We start from the raw sequence: 22,640 nt of genomic DNA, 5'->3' as shown, positions 1-22,640 counted from the left end.
CCTGGGCTCCACGCACTCCCCCCACCCAACCCCATAACAGGCAGCTCGCAGGGAGTGGGATGCCGGCCTCCTCTCCCAGGGGCAGCCCACAGCCCCCAGAGAACCCCAAGGCGGGAGGCCTGAAACGTCCTCCCCACGGTAAGTGGTGCTGTCGGGGGCGAGGGGGGTGGCTGCCTTAGGATTTGGGTTTAATCCCAAGCACGAGGGCGGGTGAGGAGAGGATTTGGTTTCATTCCTTCAGATGCCCAAGACCTGGCGGGAGCCCCAGGGTGCAGGCGTGGAGTTGCGCGTGGCCCCGGCTGTACCAACAAAGCCTTCCTTTATGAAATAGAGATCGTGTTACATTCCATCCGACAAAAGAAATCCAGGCGTGGTGAGGGATGCGTCCAGGTGGGAGCCCCTACCCTGGTGAGCACCCCAGGCCCTGCTCACCTCTCCCAGCCCCACGTGCGAGGGCCCTGCTGTCTGAACGCCATGCACTGCTGCAAACAGGCATGGGTGTCCTGGGGCCCTACCGGTGTCTTACTTTGGGGAAAAAAGGACCCCAATCCTAGTGGCTTTGGAAGCAGAGTCTTCTGGACCTCAGGGCTGAGCTGGGGGAGGGAGGTTGCAGGGACAGAGGGAGCAGGGGCCCTGACTCATTTTAAGATTGCTTTGGGGCTGTTCCTAGCCGGGCCAGCTCCTCCATCCAGCCCCGCTGTCCCGTGGGGCCTAGGAAAGCAGAGGCCATTGGTGGGCACTCCCACTGAAGGGCACTTGGGCTCAGATGGCCACAAGGGGGCGCTGCTGACTCGGGGCTTGGGAACCTAGGAGGAAGACAGCCTGGAGATCTGGCCACCCCAGGACAGTCCCTTTCTGGAGACCAGGCAGCAACAAGGCACTGCAGGCGGCAGCTCCTGGGGCTGGGGAGGGGGTGCCGGCTGCACCAGGGGTCTCTTCCCAAGCACTGAGTCCCCTGAGTATGGCTTCAAGCTGCTTGGTCTTTGGTGCTTCCCTGGAATTGTCTGGTGGCTGCAGAGCCCAGTGGGGTGAGAGAAGAGGCATCTCGTGAAGTCCAAGCCTGTGGTCCCCAGACGGACATCTGGTGCTGGCTCAGTGCTGCCCCGTGGCCTGGCCATTTGTCCGTCCATTCAGCTCGTGGCTCAAGGTTGGCTCCAGGACTGTGTCTTCCCATCTGTCCCAGGGCAGGTGTTCAGGTCAGAGCCCTAGGCCTTGGGCCATGGCCTAGGCCTCCTGCGGGAAGAAGCCCAGCTTGGCCAGCGACATCTCCTTCCTCAGCCTTGTGATTTCCCAGAACATCGGCTCCGCTGCAGGCAGACAGGGACGGCTCAGGGTCACCCCAGGCCCATGGTCTGGCCCTCTCCCCTGGCGATGGGCAGGGCAGCTGGCATGGCTGCACCCTAGGACACCCCAAGCCCTGGGACAGGTGACCTTGGCGAGTGGCTGAGGCTTTCTGATGCGGAGCCTTGGAAGCTGAGCCCTGAGCTCACTGCAGGGACCTGCTCCCATTCATGACAGCCACTGCACATCCTGGTGCAGACATACTTGTGGGAGCTGCCACACACTGAGCCCTGACGAGCCCAGGCCCGGGAATCACACTCCGTAGGCTACAGATACTTCCCCGCCCTGCCCCTGCGCGGTGAGCGGCCTCACAGTGTCAGTCCCTGTGTCCTCTGGCTTGGCAGGTGTAAACACTCAGTGTGCCTTGGCCTTGGCCCCCAAAGGGGTCTTGACCCCCAAGCTGGGGAGCTCCTTACCCAGGGTGAGGGGATGTAGACCAAACTGGATCAGGAGAAGTTTCCCAGGGAGCAAGGTTTGGTGGAGGAGTGGGAGTTAGGCCTTGGAGAATGGAGGCAGAGGGCAGTGGGTGATGAAGGACGTGCCAGGTGGGGGACAATGGCTGGCAGGGGTCTTCAGACAGCCACACTGGGAGGGGGGAGATTCACAGAGGAGGCCCCATTGTGCAAGGCCTCGAATGCCAGGCCGTGGCAGGAATGCTATCCCTGCAGGCCAGGTGAAGTTTCCGGGTAGGAGAAGGGGCAGAGGAACTAGGTACATGGCAAGCAACAGGAATGCCATCCTGGTAGGCTCCTTCAGCAGTACGCCTCTCCACACAGCTCAGCACCCAGGGCGCTTGTGGGCCCTTTCCACAGTCGCCCCTTTGCTGCCTTCCCGAATGAGGAGCTCTGTAGTCCTGTCTGGGCCACAAAGCAGGTGGATACCCACAGCACATGCCCGGCCAGACTATCCTGTGGGTGCCATCCCTCTGCCGGCCACCAGGGGGCACTCACCATCCTGTCGCACCAGGCCCTGCTGGATGTAGCGGATGTAGGTGAAGAAGTTGCACACTGCGGTGATCTGTGGGCAGAAGCAGGTGGGGTGTGACCCACCAGCCCCCAAGCTTGGGGTCCCCCAACAAGCTGGTACGGGTCCAAGACCAGAGCAGGAAGTCCCCAGGTCCCCGTGAGGCTAGAGAGGGCTCCCTGACTCATACACGGCTGCCAAGTTTTAATGAATGACAGCCAGACAGGTGCTACACCTTGTAACAGCAGCACCTGCCTGCAAAACCAGGCACGTGCAGCCAATGGGGCAGGCATGCTCTCCTTCCCACGTGACACGCGGGGAGGACGGACGCCAGGACCACGGAGATCCCGTGGCTAGTTAGGTGGCCACACTGAGACACGAAACCAGGCTGGCTCAGTCTTCCCCACTCCCCACGGGCCAGCCTGCAAGCTACTTCTGATACCAGGAAAGGCGAAGGGGCCACAGCTGCCCTGGTCCTTGTGCCTGAAGCCCCCAGTATGGCCTGAGGCCCTCAACCATGCCAGACACTGTGCCAGGCCCTGGGGACCCTGTGCCGGCTCAGGAACTGCCTCGAGTATTCTCACGGTTGGAGGACTCTCCCCTGGTGCCCCCTCTGCAGGCTCCACTCCGCGGACCCCAGCCCATAACTGCCAGGCATGGAGGACACACAAGGCCAGCCTCCTGCCGCACAGGGTCTTGAGCACAGGGGACCAGGCTGAAAGCGCATCGTGTGGCCGGGGGGGGGGGGGGGCTGCCTGAAGGCAGGGGAGCCGGGCATGCTGTTATGAGGGGCAGTGCCCCCTGGAGCTGTGAGTGGGGCGGGGCAGGGCGGAGGTGGGGCAGGAGCCATGCTAAGGCGCCGGGCAGTCGGGAGGCTGGTGAGCAGGGCGTGGCAGGGAATAGGGGTGGTCTCTCCTAGGGCTGTGCTTTGCAGAGAGCCTCCCGCCCCCGCGCTCATCAACTCCATACCCCTTGCTCTCTAGGACTTCAGACCCTTCTCAGCTCATCTCCGCCCCAGCCTCGCCCAGCCCAGCTGGACCCCCAGGAAGAGAAGGTGCCAGGTGAAATCTTGCTGGGCATGGCAATGGCTGGAGGCATGGTAGGGGGGCTTTTATTGAGCCCTGGTTGGTTTGGGAAAGGGGCAAAGGGGACCTGTGGCCACTGAACCAGGTTCTGGGCACAGATCCCTGGGGCAGGGGCTGCAGCGACAGGACCCAAGCATGCAGGATGGGGAGACCCTGGGTCCAGGTGGTGTGGCTCAGCCTCACACCCCCTTTCTCCTCTGCTAAGGGGGCACTCAGCACACAGCTGGAAGTCGCACCCCGGGAGGGCACAAGGGCTATGGGGCAGGCACCTCTGAACCGCCTAAAAGGGCCCTGCGTTATCCTGCAGGCTTGTGTCGGACGGCAGAGGTGATGGAAGCTGGGTGGGAGGTTGTGTCCTGGCTTTGGAGCTGCCAGTAGCCTCTGGGACCTCAGAGTGTCCCCAGGCGACAGGGACCTTGATCACAAGGACCTGAATTCTACCAACAGCCATGTGAGCTTGGAGGATGACCCTGGATACAGGAGCAAGGCTCGGCTGAACCCCGATCGGAGCCAGAGGAGTCCCTGAGCCGGGGACCCAGCTGAGCGGTGCCGGGGCTCCTGGCATGGGACCGTGGGATGCTAAGTGTGCGTGGCTTAAGCTGCGGTTTGCTGTGACGTGCACACTCACACCCGTGGTGGGCTGCGTGCCTGCTCCACACCTCTCAGCCTGCACCTGCTGCACATGTAGGTGGCATCCTTACTGTGCTCCCAGAGTGTCAGCCCTGGTGGCCCCTTAGTGACCCCTGTGCAGGATGACTTACCCTGGCCCGGGAGGACGGTGAAATGTAGTAGTGGCTCTCGGAGTCCCCGAGCCGGATGCGGTGGCGGCAGGCGCGGGCCAGCCCGCTCAGGGCACAGGTGCTGGGGGAAAGCAGAGGGGGCCGTGAGGGCTGTGGGGGCTGGCTGGGGCTCACCCTCCCCCATCGTGCGGACAGGATGCAGAGGGAGGGGCAGTGAGCAGATGCAGTGGTGGGGGCCTGGATTCCCCTCCCCCGGGGGCAACCACCCCCAGGATAAATGTTTCGCTCTGGCTGGACCCGGCCCCGAGACCCCTTGCCTCGTCCCTCTTGGGCAGGAGAGCTTGGTGGAGCCCTGTCAGGTGTACCAAAGCCCCACCTTCTAAAAGTGCCCCCATAGACGTTATTGGGAACGTCAGACCCAATCGCAGGAGCCAAGGTCTGTCCCTGACCCCAACCCCTCAGTGCTTACCTGCCTTGCCCATCCTGCCTTCTTTGAGCCCCCTTAGCTCCCCCATGGTTCTCAGCTTCGGCCAGCCAGGCCCCACGAAGAGCCCCTCTCCCAGGCCACCTTGTCTCCTCCCCCCAGGCATGTCCAGCCACCCGCACAGCGGGTCTCTGCGGCTTGAGGGCCTCCCGTTGGGTCTCCCACTTCCAAACCCAGCTCTTGCCTGGACAGAGACCTCTGGGTGACCACCCCAGCACAGGGTCACTATCCCCAGGCTGGGTCAGGCCTTTTGCCTCGACACCTCCTCCCCCTCCCAGCCCCTCTCAACCGCATCCCAGCCAGCGACTCCTCCCAACACCCTCCCTCGCCTTCCCAGTGGCTTTAGGGAGACTCCCAGGTGAAAGATTTAAGCAGCTGCGTGGGTGCAGGACTTCTCTGGGTCACGGTGGCTGTCTGAACAGACTGGAGGTGACTGGATTGACAAAGCACCAGCCCCAACCTCTTTCCACTCTGGCCCCAGTCACCCTCTGCAGGCTTGGCCGACTCCCTGTCCAGCCCACTGCCCCGGCTCCTCACACGGCCGCTCCTTCTGTTCCCTCCCCTACCTGGCAAAACCAGCTCACAAGTCCCCTTCCATGGTGAGGCTCCCACCATGCTGTCAGCTTCCCTGGCCAGACCTCGGAGGGAATCCTCCCCAGCTCTGCCCCTTGTTCCACCTACCCTGGCGAGCGGGTTTGGCTGCTGCCCCTGCTCAGTGCTGCCTGTGTAGTATGGGGGACAAGATGCCAGGGTTGTTGGACTACTTATTGGCAGGAGGCATTGCCAGCCACTGAACATCACTTCTGTGTCAGTGGGGATGTGTGTGTGTGTCAGAACTCAGTGAGGGGGACAGGGAGGTAGGGGGAGCAGGGGTCAGCCAGCCAGCAGAAGGAGGAGTCCAGCTCTGGCACTCCCTTGGAGGGCCTGGGGCTCCCCAAAGACCCATCAAAGCTGCCTCCTTTGCCTGCAAGGGAGCCACAGCTGTCCGTCTCCCGTCAGGAGCCAGTCATACCTGAGCCCCGCCCATCCCCCCGGGGTTCCACGCTGAGACTCAGCCCTCACTGTCCACCTGCTGGGCAGGGCTTTCTCGCGTGGGCAGGAAAGAGCACAGAGCTTACTTGGCGCTGCCGCACTCCACCGCAGCCACCGTTACAGCAGGCAGCGTGTGCAAAGCCACGGGCTCGATGGTGAGCGTGTTGTCCTCCACGGCGGCCCGGACCAGCGCCGAGAGCTGCAGAGACCAGGGCGGGGGTGGGGGTGGGGGTGAGGGGCCTGGCCCCTGCTGTAGGGTGCGGGCTGTGCCCCCCGCCTGGCCGCCATCTACCCGCCTCACCTCCTGCACGGTGAAGTCCAGGCAGGGGCCCACGTCCTCCCGGTACACCCTCTCCAGGAAAGGGCTGCTCTTGTCCAGGGTGGGCGACTCCCGCCAGGCCTGGAACTCTGCAAACAGGGTCGTGTCCACCTGCCGGGGAGGGGCAATCAGGGTGCTGGGGGCCAGCATGGCAGAGGAGGCAGATCCAGGGGAAGAACGTGCCGGGGAGGGGGTGGTGAGGTCTGTCCCCAGAGGCTGGCCGAGCAGGGAGCAGCGTTCCTTGTGCCTCCTTGCCCCTGGGAGCTGCAAGCTGCCAGCTCTGACTCCAGACGTGCTTCCTGTTTCTCCGTGCTACAGGATAAGCACCCTGCCAGAGGTCCCTCACTGCTGAGAGCAAACCAGCAGGACCCCACGCGCCCAGGCAGGTGACAACGCACTCACAGGCGCATGCACACAGGGTGGGGGGAAGTTCACAGGGACCACACAGGCCCGCCCTGGGCGGCATGCACAGTGCATGAGGCTGCCCGGAGCAGCGGGGGGCCCCTCTCTGGAGCCATTACCTGCCGGGACAAGGAGAGAGAGGTAGCGGAGGTGGGGGCTGCAGGCGGCTCCCCGGGCGGGAGCTGCCAGGCCGGCTCGTAGGTGAGGTGGACGGCCTTGTTGGGGATCACGCACAGGAGCAGGGAGAGAAGAGGGGGCAGCCCCGGCTGGGCAGGAGGACAGGCAGACAGACAGACAGACAGGAGGAAGGAGGAGACGTCAGTGACCAATCAGAAAGCTTAGAGCTCAGAAGGAGATGCAGGGGCTGCCCCGTGCCTCTTCCCCAACAGCTGCAGGGACAGAGGTGACGGCAGGACGGCGCCTGGCTGGGTTTGGCATTGGGGACCCAGGCGGCTGCGCTGCACCAACTGTCTTTCCAGTGTCCCCCGGAAGTAGCACAGAGCTGGCTCTTGACACCCTTGTCTCGCCTGCCCATTGGCCACTGGAGGACAAGGAAACCGAGCCCCTGACAGGTGGCCTCAGTGGCTCAGGGACCCAGTGCCAGGAGTGTCAGCCCAGCCTGGACCAGGACCCCGTGTGCACAGCCCAGGTGGGAGGCAGACACCCTCCAAAGGCCACACTTGGATAGGCAGAGGGTGCTACAGAGCATCTCACGGGGGCTGTGGCCACACAAGGCCCAGTAGCCTGTGTCCAGCCCTCATAGCCCAGGATCCAGGCTCAGAAAGGGGCAGGACAGGTTCCAGGTCACACCGTGTGGGGCTCCGACCCGGCTGACCGTGGGGGCCGTCTCCTGCCCCCGTGCCCACAGCCCGCCCTTACCTCTTTGCCCTCCTTGTCTGGGGTGAGAGTGTGCCCTGCGGTGGGGCACACAGCGGGGCACAAGGCACTGCTGATGCTCTTGTGGCGCGAGTGGCCCTTCCGGGGCCCAGCCTTGGTGGGGCTCAGCAGCTGGGGGTGGAGCTCGCGGTTGGGAGAGGCCGGCGTGGACGTGATGACCAGCGTCTTCAAGGCTGTCACCTCCGCCTGCAGCATGTCAATCTGGACGGGATGCCATCACCCATCAGGGTCAGCCCCGGGCAGCAACTAGCACCTAACCCCACCCATCACCCTTGGAACAGCGTTTGAGGCAGGGGCCCAGGCAGCCATGCCACAGATAGGCTGAGGCTCACGGAGGAGAGGAGGCCTGCCCCAGGTCTCCCGATGAGCAGGAATGATAGGAGCAAGTGTGTGGGAGGGGCCAGGTCTCCTGGAGAGTCCTGGGGCCCTGGGAGCCAGGAGGGCCCAGGCCACACGTTTTACAGATAGGTAAACAGGCTCTAAGGCTGGGAGCTACTTCCCAGGCTCACTGGGGTTTCTGCTTTGTAAAGGGACTCGGAAGCCCCTGGAAAGCCCCAGAAAAGTCTCACTGGAGCAGCAGACACACTGGCAGAGTCCGGGGCCTGGGCTGTGTGATCAAGAGCCCCCCACCGCCCTGCCCTCCTGCCCTGGGTTGGTCTAATCGGGCAGCAAAGGCCGAAGCTGGCAGAGCTGGGCGGGTGCCCCAGGAGGGCCAGGGCAGGAGGGGCCGGGCCTCACCTTGCCCCGCGCCTCCTTCAGCTGCTTCTCGGATGCCGCCTGCTTCATGTTGGCCTCTCGAACCATCTTGTGGGCTTCCTGGGAAGAGGGCAGCCTCTGTGTGGGTTGGTGGGGAGCCGAAGGCAGCCCAGGCCTGGGCTCCCCGGGCTGTGCCGCAGCGTACCTCAAACAGACTGGCCGTCAGCTCCTCCAGCTCCCGCTCCAGCTGCTCCCGCACCTTGGATAGCCGCTCGCACTCCTCGTCCTTCAGCCTCAGCTCCTGGGGGCACAGGGTAGGGGCTGGGAGCTCCGGGGCAGGGCAGACGGCACCCGACCGGGCTGCTTCCTCTGGACATCCTATGTGGAGCTCTGGGCCTGAGCTCACTTCTTCGGGTGTGAGTTTATGGTCCATTTTTAGCTCACAGTGAAAGGCTGGAACCTGCCCATCAATCCATCGCAGGTTAGAGGGGTCTTAGAATAGGCAAGGCTCGTGAACACCATTTAAAAGGTATGGGGTGAATGTCTGACCTAGGGGCTAAGACCCCACATCGCACATAAGAAGGCCTGGGTTCCGCTCCCGGCTCTGACTCCTGACTCTGGCTTCCTGCTGATGTGCACCTGGGGAGGCAGTGATGACGGCTCAGGTGATTGGATTCCTGCCACCCACAGGAGACCTGGATGAGTTCCCGCCTCCTGGCTTTGGCCCTGGCCTGAGGGCCAGGGCAGGCGTTTGGGGAGCTCTCTTTGTCTCTCAAATAAATTTTTAAAAATGTTCAATAAAAGACGTAAGAAGAATCGCTCTCTGCCTTGTGCCCCCTGCGTGCCTGGCCCGGGCCTCGGATGCAGCACACGACCCCTCTCCCTGGGGCATCTCTGGGCGTCCCCAGGCTGCGTCCACCCGCCCAGGGCCGGCTCTGCGCGGCCTCAGGCCTCACCTTCTGGGCTTTGTGCAGCTCCTCCTTCAGGAACTCCGAGCCCTTCTCGCGGATCTCCATGGAGGAGCTGCGCAGCCGTGACATGTCCAGCCGGGCAGCTGCAGGGCCCTCCTCACCCTGGGCCTCCTCCCTCACGCAGGCCTCCACCAGGGCTCCTGGGGCCTCCCTGCGGCTTTTGCAGGGGCCTGCACTGTTCCAGGGGACAGGGACAGCTGGGAGGGGCGATGGGAGGCCCTCGTCTGGCTGGGGCGAGCTGCAAGGCAAACAGAGGCATCAGCAGGTGCAGGATGGGGTCCTGAGACCTGGAGGGCCAGCCCTGGGCAGCACACCTCCCACCTGGGCCTCAGTCTCTCCATCTCTGACATGGGGCCGGCTATCACCAGGGTTGTCACTGAGGCAGAGTGGCCACGTGTGAGGTCTCTGACAGGGCTCCCGCATCTCCGTCAACCACCCCCTCCAGCCCTGCACCTAGATCTGTGCCTGACACACAGCAGGTGGTCAACACACAGCCATCACACAACTCATTTTTGCTGAACAGGTGAGTGTACAGTTTGAGAAATCCAGGGGCTGGCGTTTTGGCGCAGTGGGTTAAAGGCGGCTTGCAATGCAGGCATCCCAAATCGGAGTGCTGGTTCAAATCCTGGCTGCTCTGCCTCCAATCCAGCTTCCTGTGAATGCGCCTGGGGAGGTAGCAGAAGATGGCCCAAATACTTGGGTCCCTGCCACCTATGTGCGAGACCCGACTAGAGTTCCAGGCTCCTGGCTTCTGCCTCCACCAGCCATCTGAGGAGTGAATCAACAGATGGAAGATCTCTCTCCATCACTTTGCTTTTCAAATAAATAAACAAATCTTAAAAAAAAAAAAAAAAAGAGCTTGAAGGCCGGCGCCGCCGCTCACTAGGCTAATCCTCCACCTGCGGCGCCGGCACACCGGGTTCTAGTCCCGGTCGGGGCGCCGGATTCTGTCCCGGTTGCTCTTCCAGGCCAGCTCTCTGCTGTGGCCAGGGAGTGCAGTGGAGGATGGCCCAGGTCCTTGGGCCCTGCACCCGCATGGGAATCCAGGATGAAGCACCTGGTTCCTGGCTTCGGATCGGCGCAGCACACTGGCCACAACACGCCGGCCGTAGCGGCCACTTGCGGGGTGAACCAACGGAAAAAGGAAGATCTTTCTCTCTGTCTTTCTCTCTCTCTCTCACTGTCTAACTCTGCCTGTCCAAAATAAATAAATAAATAAATAAATAAATAAATAAAATATGTTATCTCAAAAACTGAAAAAAAGAAAGGGAAGGGGAGGGAGGGTTATGGGAAGGAGGGAGGAAGGAAAGACCATTATATTTTTAGAACCGTATCTACAAACTATACTGAATCTGTTAAAAACTAATTACAATTTTTTTTTAAAAAATGAACAACGAGAAAAACAAAAGAGCTTGAGAACTGGAGTCCCTGTTTCACCAAGTGGGAGCCTCCCACCCAGTGATGGTGGATCCCAGGGATGGGGGTGGGGGGTGTGGGTGAGATCTGAGCCCTCGGAGTCGCTCCAGTGAGAGCTGCCTTCATTGGCATAGTCACCACGATGCGGTTCCTGCAAATGTTGGTGGGAAGTAGTTCATGGAAAGTCTGCCCCTTCCCGTGCACAGTGGAGCGGAGGGGCAGGCCAGAGCTGCAGGGCTGGGGCAGGAAGGTCCTGCAGAGCCCTGGCAAGGCAGATCCCCCTCCTGTGCTTTGCAGGGAGCAGTCGCGGCACCACCCCCACCCCTGGACTCCTGGCCTGCCTGGCAGCCTCCTGCAGGCACCCCTTTTCCTGGGTCTGGGGCCCTCCTTCCTGAAGCTGAAGCGGAAGACCCTGGAGGCAGCGTGGGGCCTCTGTCCTCGCTCTGCCCCCATGCACACGCCCTGCTTCCACAGACCCTGGAAAGGGAAGGGGGGAGGGCTTGGTGGTTTGTGCCAAGACAGCACCTCTGGACTTGCTTGCTCAGCAGAAAGCCCCGGCTCCTGAGCCAGCAGCTTCTGACCGCTGGGGCTGGGCCAGGGCGCTGATAACCAAGGGGAAGTTGCGGAAGGAGACAAGAGGAGAAACAGGGCCAAGCGAAAGGTGGGACTGAGGAGCGCTGAGGGGCAAGGGTGAAAGGCAAGTCTGGGGTCCAGCGCCCTGTTCTCGGGACTCTGGGAGGCCCCCAAGCAGCTCCCAAGCCTCAGTTTCCCTCTTGATAACACAAAGGGACCCAGCAGCCAGCAAGTGCAGCAGTGAGCCTGTTCCCAGCTGCCCAGCTCAGCCTGCCCTGGGCTCTGAAACTGGCCCATTGTACAGCCTTAAGCTCCTGGGGCCGGGTCTGTCTGGCGGGGAGTTGGACTTGAGGACGAAGCTGGGTACACTGATTGCCACTCCCTCCCACAACAGGGTCTGTGGGACAGGGAGGCCCCCAAGACCCTTCCCTGGGTGGGTTATGGGAGTCTTGTTGGCCAGGGCTCCCCGACACTCCCAAGAGTCTTAGCCCCCATGGGCTGGGGCCTGTACCCAGGGGACCCACCCTGTTCCATGCCCTACCCAGGGTGCCCGACATACCGCCCCACTGAACAACACTCTCTCAACGGCATTGATGGCATTGTCCCCGCTCTACAGAGGGGGCCCAGAGAGGGCCTGGAGTCACACAGCGCTGGCTTGGCTGCCCAGGTCTCCAGCCGCAGCCCGAGGCGCCCCAGCCACCGCAGCCGGCGGGTGGGGGAGGAGTGTGAGGGTTGGCATCGTTGCCTCTGCCTTCAGAGCAAAGGCTGCGTCTGGGTCCAGGTGGACTCGGAGGAGGGGGTTGGGGGAAGCCTCCTCCTCGGCTGCAGCAGGGAAATCTGGCCTCATTCCGGCCTAGACTGGCTTCTCACTGTCAGCTCAGGCCCGGGAACCACCTTCCCAGGAGGAGCCTGGCTGGGGAGAGCTGCAGCCCACAGCCTGGGAGCCTTGCAGGCTCTGGGGACCTGCTTGCCGGGTGGCTAAGACCTGCAGGAGGCGCGCTGGGAATCAAGTGAGAAGTCGGCGACTGGGCGCGTGGACGGGCTCTGGGTCCCGCAGCTGCAGATCTCCGTCCCTGGGTAGGGGACGGTGGCCAAGTCACTGGGGCCAGGCCTGGGATGATGGACCCTACCCAGGAGCGTAGAAGGAGAAAGAGCTGCAGGTCAAGGCAAGGGTGACCCACAGGGACAGCCTAGGACACGGGGCAGGGGGCCAGCTCCCAGACAGCAGTCCTGGGGCCTTTCTCCCGGCACGGCCCAGCCCTGCCGTCACCTACAGCTTCTTCCTAGGAGAACAAGGCCTCCAGTACCTCCCACAGAGCTGAGCTTTGGCCACCTGTGTGGTCTGGGCCTCTGGCCACCCTGAAGGAGTCCAAGGGCACCGGATGGAGGAGTGGCCACACAGTCCCCACCATCCGCCTTCGGTGGGGGCCGGGGCCCTGTTTTAACAGCTGAGCACACTGACCCACTGTGTGCTGGTCCCCGTGGGGCCCTGTTTGACAGCCAAGAGGACACAGGGGCCTGGGAGACCTGAGATGGCGCCTCCAAGGCACCTCTCACCCTCCCTGCCCCGGTCAAAGCCTGCAGGCCAAACCTGCAGGAAGCGTGGGAAGAGCAGGGCCACCCGCAGCTGCAGACCTCCCAAGGCCTGGGCCAGGGGTGGCAGGAGCAGGAGGGGGAGGAGGGGAGAGAAGGGGCACTTGCAGACCTCCCCCCTCACACATCCAGGCCGCGAGGGCGGCTCCGGCGACTCCAAAAACTCAGGAAAAAGTGGGACCCTGGCTCTTGGGCCAGCCTGAGCCTGAGCGCCCTGTCCCCCACACACCACAGGGAAGCCCCCGTGGGAATACCTGAGTGGTGGAGGGGTGGTTCTCAGTCCTGGGCAGGCCCCGGCCACTGCTCAGGCTCTGCCTGCTGTCCCTGTCCCTCCCCAGGCCCCCTCCCTGCAGAAGCACAGGGCCTAGCACCTGGGAGAAGCTGCAGAGGCCACGGGGAAGGGGCTGCTCGGGCAGGGGGAGTCAAGGCCAGTGGCAGCAGGGGGAGCCCACATCCCCATCCGCACAGCGCATGCAGGAAGGGCCCTGCCGGTCACTTCCCCAGGAAACCCACCCCGGGAGACTCCACGGCCACACGCCTCGCCCACCCCCTCCTGGCCTGCCAGGCCAGCGACTCTGTTGCTCCCACCCGTGAAACACAGCAGGATGAGAACGCGGACACCCAGAGACAGTGGCCTTTGGCCACTCGGTAACCCAGATTGGGCCGGGAGGGCCTGGCCAGAGGCCAAAGAAGGTCCCACAAGGCCCACGAGGGTTCTGATCCTTCCCCGTCCAGCCAGGCAATCCTGCTGTGAGGTCTTTGTGCCCTCGGCCAGAGCCCGGAAAGACCCTCCACAGTCTCCACCTGGAACCACACACCCTGTGCCAAGGAACACACTGGCTTCGGCAGGGGCAGCGCCGACACTGGGCAAGGACAGGGCCGGGAGGGCGCACTGGGACCACGCACTCCTTCTGTCCTGGGCCACCAGACCCAGGCTCCATTGAGGCTGTGGAACCCTGACTCCTGCCCGGCACCAAAGGGCAGTACCACGGCACAGGGGCCTGGTGCAGGTGCACACTCGGGTTGTCCAGGCTGGGACTGGGGAGGCCGAGGGTGGCAGCTGCATGACTCATGTCTAGTGACCCAGGGGACCCCAGCAAAGGGACTCTGGCCATGCTGCAACCCTAGCAAGGCTTGGCCTACTGCCTTCAGCCCTGGGCCATAAGTTCTCAGCCCACCGTGCACAGGTGTCACTGGGCAGGGTCTCACAGCACTGCCAGGAAATGCACTCCCAGCCTGGTTTTAACCACAAGCAACCTGGCCGGAACACACAGCACACAGTGGCAGGATGGGAAGAGAACCGAGAGTGCAGGCACAGCGAGTCACGTGACCTGTCACCCTGCCTCCGGGGAGAGGGGATGAATGGTGGTTTCAGGGAAGTGAGGCAGGATGTGGACTGGGCTGGAGGAAGTCAGAGACAGTGCCCAAAGCGGGAAGGGGTGACTGCAGCAGCCAGGCAGGCCCCTTGGGCTGGCAGAGGACACACAGAGGGGGAACTGCGGGGTCCCGGTGAGTGGGGCACAAAAATGAATTAAGGTAACTAAAAACCAAGGGAAGGCTGAGAACCGGGGAGCAGAGGCAGAAGGAGTGACAGAGGCGTTGGGGAAAAAGTGGCAGGTCTGTCCCGTAGGCGGCAGGAGGGAAAGGCAGGGCCGCGAGTGGATGACAGAGGGGACAGGCCCGAGAACCAGCCAGGACAACGGGATGACTGCGCGTACCCCTGTGCCACAGGCGCCAGGAAGGCAAGTGGAACAGGACCCAGGAATGGGTCTCCCAGGGGAAGATGAGCACAAGGCGAGGAGGGAGTGGAGTGGGTCTGAAGGAGGAAGCAGGGGTGGGGTGGGTGGGGGTGCAGGGGCAGCAAGCAGCAGGCCCTGGGCGAGGGGAGAAGGGAGGAGTCGGGACCAGCATGGGATGGTCAGCAGGGAGGTCAGGATCACCCAGGTGGGTGGCCAGGTCAGCTAGCCCAGCCCAGCCGGGAAGAGGGAATCCAGCCAGCACTAGGCCACGTGATGTGCGGGGGTCTCCTCCCTCTGCTGGTACAGGGCAGGGAACATAGCACACACCTCACATCCACGCCAGGCCTCCCTGTGCATGGAGCCTAAGCAGAGCAGGCACCCCAGACCTCGGATCTCCACAGCGTCCACAGTGAGCGTCTATCCTGTGCCACCCCCCTTTTCCCCTTAGGCTGGATCCTTCCAACCTGCACAAAATAGAATCTGGCAGCATCGTCGAGCCCCCTTCTCCACACACTGTATTTCCTTTGCATCCTCACCCCTCACTTCCCAAGGCCTGCTGGCACAGACTCCTGTGCAGATGCTGGGAGAATCTTGGAAAGATACTTCCACCTGCTGGGGGGGATAAGGGAAGTAGTTGAATCCCAGAGGGCTTCCAGGAGGCAGCGACAGTAAAAGTTGTACAACTCCTTCCCAACGAGCAGGCCTAGCTGCCTGAGCCTGGAGCCCTCAGGCCATACGTCAGATGCCATCTCAGGGCCTGCAGCACCCTGTGACTCGGACTTCACAGGCAGGCGCTCACAGACCCAGGCCTCTTAGGGTAGCGAAGACCCAGCGCAGCCGAGCGGCTTGCTCCAGATCACACAGCTGGTACGGGGCACCTGCAGTCCTGGAGCAGCCCAACATCCTGCTGGGGCAGACAGTCCCCCATCTCTGGGAGGCTGGGGTGATCTCTCCTCATTCCTGGGCAGTCCATCAGGGCACAGCTCTCCTTAGAGACAGGTGTGATGAGCCCCCTCTATCAGGTGGGGAAACTAAGACCGTAGAGCCGCACCTATGCCATGTGGTCACTCGGTGAACAGAAAACCAGCCCAGAACTTGAGCTCTGGCCTGTGCTGACAGGGGCTCAAGGGCCCAGCACCGTGTTCGATGCTGCTCACCCCACCAGCCCCGAGCAGGGCTGGCATCCAGCACTTGAGGAGAAGGGAGGGGGCTGGCCCAGTTTGGGAGGGGGCATCTTCCCATCAGACTGAAGCTGCCTCTCTGAGTTCACAGTTCAGGGCCCATGCCCGGGAGTCCCAGGGAAGAGGAGCCACCCGAGCTTCTGCAGAGTCCAGTGGGGGCTGCCGACCCCAGGGCCACTGGGACTTGGCCATTGACAGAGCACAGTCCCCCAGGAGAAGACGCCTCAGTCTTTCTTACTGAGAGGGGACAGAGCCCCAGAATGTGGCCAGGTCCCTGACTCACCAGTCACTCCTACCTAGCTCCCAGAGCTGGCAGGAGCTGCCTCCATGTCCAAATGAGAGGTCCAGAGCCGGCTGGGTGATGGGTACAGCGGTTAAGATGCCACTTGGCAGGGGGCTGGTGCTGTGGCATAGTAAGTTAAGCCTCTGCCTGCAGTGCTGCATCCCATATGGGCGCCAGTTCGAGTCCTGGCTGCTCCACTTCCAATCCAGCTCCCTGCTAATGAGCCTGAGAAAGCAGTGCTAGATGGTTCAAGTCCTTGGGCTCCTACACCATGTGGGAGACCTGGAAGAAGCTCCTGGCTTCGGATCAGCCCAGCTCTGGCCGTCACAGCCATTTGGGGAGTGAGCCAGCAGAGAGAGTACACGCTCTCTCTCTGTCTCTCCTCTGTAACTCTGCCTCTCAAATAAATAAATAAATCTTTAAAATAAAAAGATGCCACTTGAGACACCCATCTAGAGTGTCAGGATCCAAGCCTTGGCTCCACTTCCAGTTCCAGCTTCCTGCTAACGCGCACCCTGGGAGGCAGCAGGTGATGGCTCAAGAACTTGGGTCCCTACCGCCCAAGTGGAGAGATTCAGATGGAGTTCCTCCTGGCTTGGGTCTGGCTCAGCTTCAGCATTTGGGCAGTGAACTAGCAGATGGGGAAATCTCTTGTTTTCTTGTTTCTCTCTTTGCCTCTCAACGAAACCAAAATTAAAACAAAAACAAAATAAAATGAGAGGTCTCTACAAATGGCCGGCATTGTGGTGCAGAGTAAGCTACCACCTGCGATGCCAGCATCCCACATGAGTCCCAGCTACTCCACTTCTGACCCAGCTCCTTCCTAATGCCCCTGGGAAAGCAGCAGCAGATGACTCAAGTGCTCAGGCCCCTGCCACCCACATGAGAGACCTAGATGGAGGTCCAGGCTCCTGCCTTCGGCCTGGCCCAGCCCCAGCCATGGTGGCTATTTGGGGAGTGAACCAGTGGATGGAAGATCTCTGTTTAACTCTGCCTTTCAAATCAATAAGTATTTTTTTAAATGCAGAGCTCAAGGTAACCCCCAAACTTTGCACCCCCCCGGTTGGGTGCCCAGCTCTGTACTCTGCCATCATGCTTTCCATCTGCACAGATGAAGCGCCCACTGTGTGCTGTGCACTCAGCAAGGCGGGGTGGGGGTGGCGACAGGAGCTACATACAGGAAGTCGCGGTATTGAGGGTTGCATGGGGGTCAGACTGGTAGCCTGGTTTATCCAGGAGGATCCTGGCAATACGGCAGGGAGGCTGCACCAGAGGCTTTGCCAGGGACCTTGAGTTTCTTCCATCAACTGAGCCTCCTTGGGCCCTGGCCTGTGTGCCTCCAGGGAAGGGCAGGTGAATAACCTACTTACCTCACCTTGGGGCCCAGAGAGGGAGGTCACACAGCTGTTTCGCCTGGGTCCACCCAGCAGAAGGGGTCACAAGCTTCCCCAGGCCAAGCTGCTCTCAGAGGCACTGCACAGCTGGCAGGACCGGACTGCCCTAACCTCTCCAGGCACAGCAAAGCCACATCAACTCTTTCTCCCTAGCCCCCTCCTCCCTCCCCGAGGCGCAATTCCAACCCGGCTCTGCGTCTACTCCTCCCCACACCTCACCCCTACAGGAGCCCATGCTATCAGCACCCCCTGCTGGGGACCGGCCCCCACTGCTCCCCAGCATCTCGGCTCACGCTTCCCAGAAGCCTGGAGGAAAGCGATCCAGCCTGCCCCTGGCCACAACCCACCCCCACTCTAGCCGCATTTCCTCCAGGACCCGGTCTTCCCAGGCCACGGGGAAGAGGAAGTGTTTGCCGCACTCCACAGGACAACCTTTCCGACAAACAGGGCAGGGGTGCTCCCCATCAGAGTAGCCAGGGGTGGGAATCAGCAGGGAGAACCAATGTCTTGAGCAGATGTCGCCACCAGCCCAGGGCCCGGGGCCAGGGCTGCCCCTCTCCACCTCCGAGCGTCCCCACGCTCGGGGAGCCCCAGGAGGAGGAGTTTCGCCCATCCGCTGGCCGGCGACCTTGACCAGGACCCGGCCCCCCTGCCCCAGCCACGCGGCTTTCCAAGAGTTCGTCCCAGCGCGGGGTCCCTCCTCCAGGCGCAGGACCCAGAATTACTTCGGCGGCCGCACAGTCCCCCAGCCCCACTTCTCACTTGCGCTTCCTTGGAGGGAGTTGGCGCTGTCACGGCGGGACGGCCCACCCCGAGACCCCATCCCTCCCTCCCCCAGAGCGTACTCCCTTCCATCGCCCGGCCCGCTTCCCCCCTAGCCGCAACGCACCGCTCCGCCGCAGGCCGGGCTCGGGGCGCAGACCCAGCGGGGACGCCCCAACACTCCGGCCCCGGGAGGCGGCCGCGGCCCAGCCCCTGCGCCGGCAGTCCACGCGCGCGCGCGCACCTACCCGTTCCACATCCCGGCGCCTCGGGGCGCCCGGGAGTCGGTTCCCCGCACGGCCGCCGCGTCCTGTCTGCGCCGCGTCCCCGCCCGCCGCCCTCCGCCGACTCCGTCCCGGGTCCGCGGGCTGCCGGCCGCCTGTCAGTCCCGCCCGCGGCTGCTGGGTCGGTCCGGGCCGCCCCTGTCCCGGGCGGGTCACGTGGCCCAGGGGGCGGCCCGAGGACACGTGCCCGGCCCCGCCCCCCGCCAGCCCGCCGGGGCGACCGCGCGGGGACTGCGAGCGCCGAGGGGGTGGGGGATGGGGCGCACGATCCCAGGGGTCCGGCAGCCCTCGCTGCTCTCTCTCCCGGCTGACTCTCTCCAGGCACCCGCACGGCACACCCTGGGCCACCCCCTGCTCAGGAACCTACCATGGCTCCCTGGCTTCCAGACCCCTGCCTCTCACGGATTGTCGCCCAAGGCCAGCAGACACCCCCTCGGCTGGCCCTTCAACCTCGCCCTGCTCTGCCCCACCCCCTTTGTATCTGGCCCTGAGCAACATCTTGCCATGGGAATGGATAGGGAGGGGCAAGTCCTAAAATGAGTCTTTGCCCTGGTGCTGCCCAGACAAGTGTCCAGCTTTGGCCCAAGTCCCCTCCCCTGCCCCACACCTGTCTGTTCCCTGCACCTGTAAAACCTTTCCCTGCATCCCTGACCACGCTCCCGGTCCCTTTGTACCACCTGCCCTGAGCCGCCACCGGGCCTTAACAGACCTCCACAAACTTGGGACTGGATCCGTAACCCTTCTCTCCCGCTGGGGGTGCCATCCCCACCCTGCCTGTCTGGAGGAGGCCAGGGTGTCAGGGGAGGCACTTCCCCTTCTAGATGAGACTAGCACCCTGGGTGCTCCACTCCAGGCTCACTGGCCCTGGGACCCAGGTTTGAGTGTATCAGGTCTTCATCTGGGGATGCATTTCATTCGTTCATTCACTCCCCTTGTGAGCACAAACCATGGACCAATGCAAGGGATGGGGACCCAGGGGGAGGCCACACAGACGCAGACACTGCCCTCCTGGTCATGGGGGCATGGGGGATGGTGGCAGGGAGCATACTCTAAGGACCTCCACTGCCAGAGCCACTGTTTGCCCAGGGCACATCTTGCAGAGCCAATGGTGTCTCTGTTGGAAATAGAAAACAACTCCTAGGTCCGGCGCTGTGGCCTAGCGGATACAGCCACTGCCTGGCTTGGAGACCCTCGAGTCCTGGCTGCTCCTTTTCTTATCCAGCTCTCTGCTATGGCCTGGGAAAGCAGTAGAAGATGGTCCAAGTCCTTGGGCCCCTGCACCCATGTGGGAGACCCCGAAGAAGCTCCTGGCTCCTGGCTTCTGGCTTTGGATTGGCCCAGCTCTGGCCCTTGTGGCCAATTGGGGAGTGAACCAGCGGATGGAGGGCCTCTCTCTGCCTCTGCCTCTCTGTAACTCGGCCTTTCAAATAATAAATAAATCTTAAAAGAAAAAAATAGAAAACAACGCCTTTCCCAGCTGGGAGCAGCTTACACCAAGGTACGGGACGGTGAGTAGAGGCAGGCTGGATGTCACGCCTTGCTTCATCTTGTGCAGTAAACAACCTGGACAGCCCTCCATGGCACACCTTGCGAAAACTTTCCGGAATCATCACCCCAGGCCTCGCATGCCCTTCACTCTGCAGGGCAAGTGTTTCCATGACTTTTGCTTCCAGAAGGCGGGACCAGCCCCTTCCTGGAGCTGTGTTCCTCCACCCACCCCAGCCCAGCTCAGGGTCTGGCCCCAAGCAGATGTCAGCATATGTTTGCTGGCCCGAATCCTTCACCAAGCAAGTGTTGAGCAACTGCTCTCTTCCTGCTCCTCGCTCTGTTTAGGGGAAGGAGGGGAAGACACACAGGAGCAGGCCCTTGCTTTCCATGCCAGGAGGGAGATAAACCGTGGTAGCAGAGAGCCTGGGAGATAAGAGTGGAGGAGGTGTCAACCCAGGCCTGTGGCCCCAGTCCTCGGGCCTGGCAGGCTGTTGAGCAAGGCCTGAAAGGACAAGTGTGTGCTCGCCACTCTGCCAACGCTGACGACAGTCACTAACCCAAAATATCCGGTCCTCTGTGCATCCAGCCCCAGGGGTTCCTGGGCCTCCCCTGCCCCCACCCCAGCATGGCAAACCCTGCCCCTCATCTGAAAAAGAGGGGTTCAGAGAGGCCAAGGAAACTGCTTGATGCCACACAGCCAGGGGTGGAAGGGTCCAATTTTTTTGCACCTGTTTTTCCATAAAGACAACCCAGAAAGCAGAGGGTTCCCTGGGATCTGGCAGGTGGAGGCGGTCAGGCAGGTGCCCCGGGCCCAGCAGGCAGGGAGGGAGGGAGGAATAGAAGGTGATGGGGCTGCCGCTGTGGCGCAGAGGGTTAAAAGCCCTGGCCTGCAGTGCTGCCATCCCATACTGCTGGTTTGAGTCCTGGCTGCTCCACTTCTGATCCAGCTCCCTGCTAATGTGCCTGGGAAAGCAGCAGAGCATGGCCCAAGTCCTTGGGCCCCTGCACCCACATGGGAGACCCTGCAGAAGGTCCTGGCTCCTGGCTTCAGGCTGGCTCAGCTCTGGTCATTGTGGCCATTTGGAGAGTGAACCAGTGGATGGAAGACCTCTCTCTCTCTCTCTCTCTGTAACTCTTTCAAATAAATAAAATAAATTAAAAAAAAAAAAAAGAAAGAAAGCATGCAGGTGAGTCTCTGCCCACTGGCCACTGCCCTCCCAGCCTTCTTCCCTCTGTCCGGTCACCCCCTTCTCACCCACGGCTGAAGGCAGATGCAGAGCAGGAGACCCTCAGCCTGGCTGCCCCATGCCCTGACTCTTAGATCTGACCTCAGCTCACTGGGCGACCCAGGGCCAGTGTCCTGCCCTCTCTGAGCCCCATTCCCTACCTGCTGGAGAAGACAATCAAGACCACCCCCCAACCCCCACCCCCGCCTCGGAGCTGATCTTGTAGGAGACTCAGGCAATTCTCCTGGTTCCTGTGCCTGGCACCTGGCACCTGGCACCTCATCCCTGCTGTGCCCCCTCCCCCTGGGGGTGACGCGATCCCCCTGCCCCCACCCGACCCAAGTCCCTGGCTCACCTGTCTGTGCCCCAGAACTTTTTGCCCAAGCTCCCCTCCAGCGCAGGGCCCAGGCCTGATGGGGCATAGCGGACGGCCCCTGAACTCATGGCCAGGAACACTGGGCATGAGCCTCTGGCGGGGCACCCGGAGGGCTCCTCGGTGGTGTCGTCCATGCGTGAGGAGCCAGCCAGAGGGTCTCTCCGGAGACCGGCAGGAGGGCAGGTGGCGGAGCCTTCTCTGCAGACTGGCCAAGCCTTACACTAACCTTTGCTATCTCTCTGGAGCAGCTGCCTGGGAGGGAGGCGCCTCCCAGACAGGCCTCTGCCTCCTTCAACCCCTAATTATTAACTCCCGCGGCTCAGCAGGGCGGCACAAGTCCCTGGGGCCAACCTACTCAACCTACTGGGCTCTGGGCTGGGGAAGGCGAGACACTTCTGGGGGCGGGTCGGGAGGTCGGAAGCTTTTCCAGGAGCCTGGGACCCCAGGCTTCAGCCAGGCCCCCGATGGGGCGCTTGTCTCCACTTCGCCGAGGTTGTGGCTTTGGAAAGTCTGGTCCCGCCCTGGTCCTGTCATGGGACCAGGCCTTGCACAGGCCCTTCCCCCACTACCCCCGGCCTCAGATCCCCCTGCAGCTCAGTGTAGCGGTAGAGACCACAGATCTGGAGTCGGACAGGCTGTTTTAACTCCCCTTCTCGTCTATGAAGCTTTGGGCAGGTTAGCGTCACCATGCCTCAGTTTCCCCAACTGTCAAGTGGTGCCTCACCCTCTGAGGCACCCCCGGCCAGCTGCCATTGCCCCGACATGCCTCATCTGCAGCCTCCATGCCTTCCCACCCTCACTGATTAACTCCTCTCTGGCTCATGCCCCTTCCTCCAGGAAGTCTTCCCATGTGGATTGCCTGCTTCCTCCGCAGGCACTGGACTAGAGCCCAAGGACATGTGGTTAGCTTTGTCAGGAAACTTCTGGACACCCCCAAGCAGCACAGAGTGACCCTCAGCCAGAGGCTGGCCGGCCCCTGTCACCAGTCCCAACTCAGTGCCCCCTGGGCTGGCTCAGGGTCTGCCTCCAGCCAGCTGTGGCTTGGCTGCAACGCGCCACCTTGCCGCCCTTGGCCTGAATTCTGACCCCAGTCCTTGCTGTGTGACTTTGGGCAGCTCACTTAACCTCTCTGGGACTCAGCCAGCCATTGTGAGTGTCCAAGAAGACGCGTTTGCTAAGAGTCTGCCTACGGGCAGGCTGCACGGGAACTTGTCTTTCCCCTTCTCTCTCCTGCTTTCTCGTCTGCCTGCCCGGGTCCCTGCAGGGGAGCAGCTCTGGTCCCCCAACAGCGCCACACCCTGTCCGCTGGACAACACCACGCCCCTCGGGGCTTTGGGCTTCGGAGCTTCTCCGCCTAATGCAAACCAGATGCTGGCCTCCCTTTCCCAGCAGCGA

General features: G+C 62.3%; 1 protein-coding gene across 4 annotated transcripts; it reads right to left on the bottom strand.

Moving 5' to 3' along the window:
- Nucleotides 1-319: 319 nt before the first annotated feature.
- Nucleotides 320-21,521, bottom strand: RAB3IL1 (RAB3A interacting protein like 1). Of its 4 annotated transcripts, none has more exons than XM_008274398.5 (11): nt 21,225-21,445; nt 8,916-9,168; nt 8,165-8,260; nt 8,002-8,079; nt 7,246-7,464; nt 6,486-6,632; nt 5,947-6,075; nt 5,732-5,844; nt 4,151-4,250; nt 2,292-2,358; nt 320-1,307 (listed from the first exon to the last, which is right to left on the bottom strand). In XM_008274398.5, exons 1-11 carry the CDS (start codon nt 21,377-21,379, stop codon nt 1,225-1,227), a joined length of 1,440 nt encoding a protein of 479 aa, XP_008272620.4. In that variant the 5' UTR covers nt 21,380-21,445; the 3' UTR covers nt 320-1,224. The 4 variants fall into 4 exon arrangements, with proteins under 4 accessions (XP_008272620.4, XP_051689177.3, XP_008272623.4 ...); XM_051833217.3 differs by lacking the exon at nt 21,225-21,445 and adding an exon at nt 18,120-18,262; XM_008274401.5 differs by lacking the exon at nt 6,486-6,632 and having other exon boundaries at nt 21,225-21,521.
- Nucleotides 21,522-22,640: the final 1,119 nt, after the last annotated feature.

The sequence above is a fragment of the Oryctolagus cuniculus genome, chromosome 1 (genome assembly GCF_051225735.1).
Source record: "Oryctolagus cuniculus isolate XC-2025 breed Fujian yellow rabbit chromosome 1, ASM5122573v1, whole genome shotgun sequence".
Classification (NCBI taxonomy): Eukaryota; Metazoa; Chordata; class Mammalia; order Lagomorpha; family Leporidae; genus Oryctolagus; species Oryctolagus cuniculus.
The sequence above is the reverse complement of the archived record's forward strand: the minus strand, read 5'-3'. Positions and strand labels throughout refer to the sequence as shown.

Bases quoted from the DNA above. Each gene is read 5' to 3' on its own strand.
- RAB3IL1 (XM_008274398.5), bottom strand. From the start codon at position 21,379: ATGGACGACACCACCGAGGAGCCCTCCGGGTGCCCCGCCAGAGGCTCA. The intron at 6,076-6,485 runs GTAATGGCTCCA...CCTCCCCGGCAG, and splicing joins CTCTCTCCTTGTCCCGGCAG to GTGGACACGACCCTGTTTGC. The intron at 5,845-5,946 runs GTGAGGCGGGTA...TGGTCTCTGCAG, and splicing joins TGGACTTCACCGTGCAGGAG to CTCTCGGCGCTGGTCCGGGC.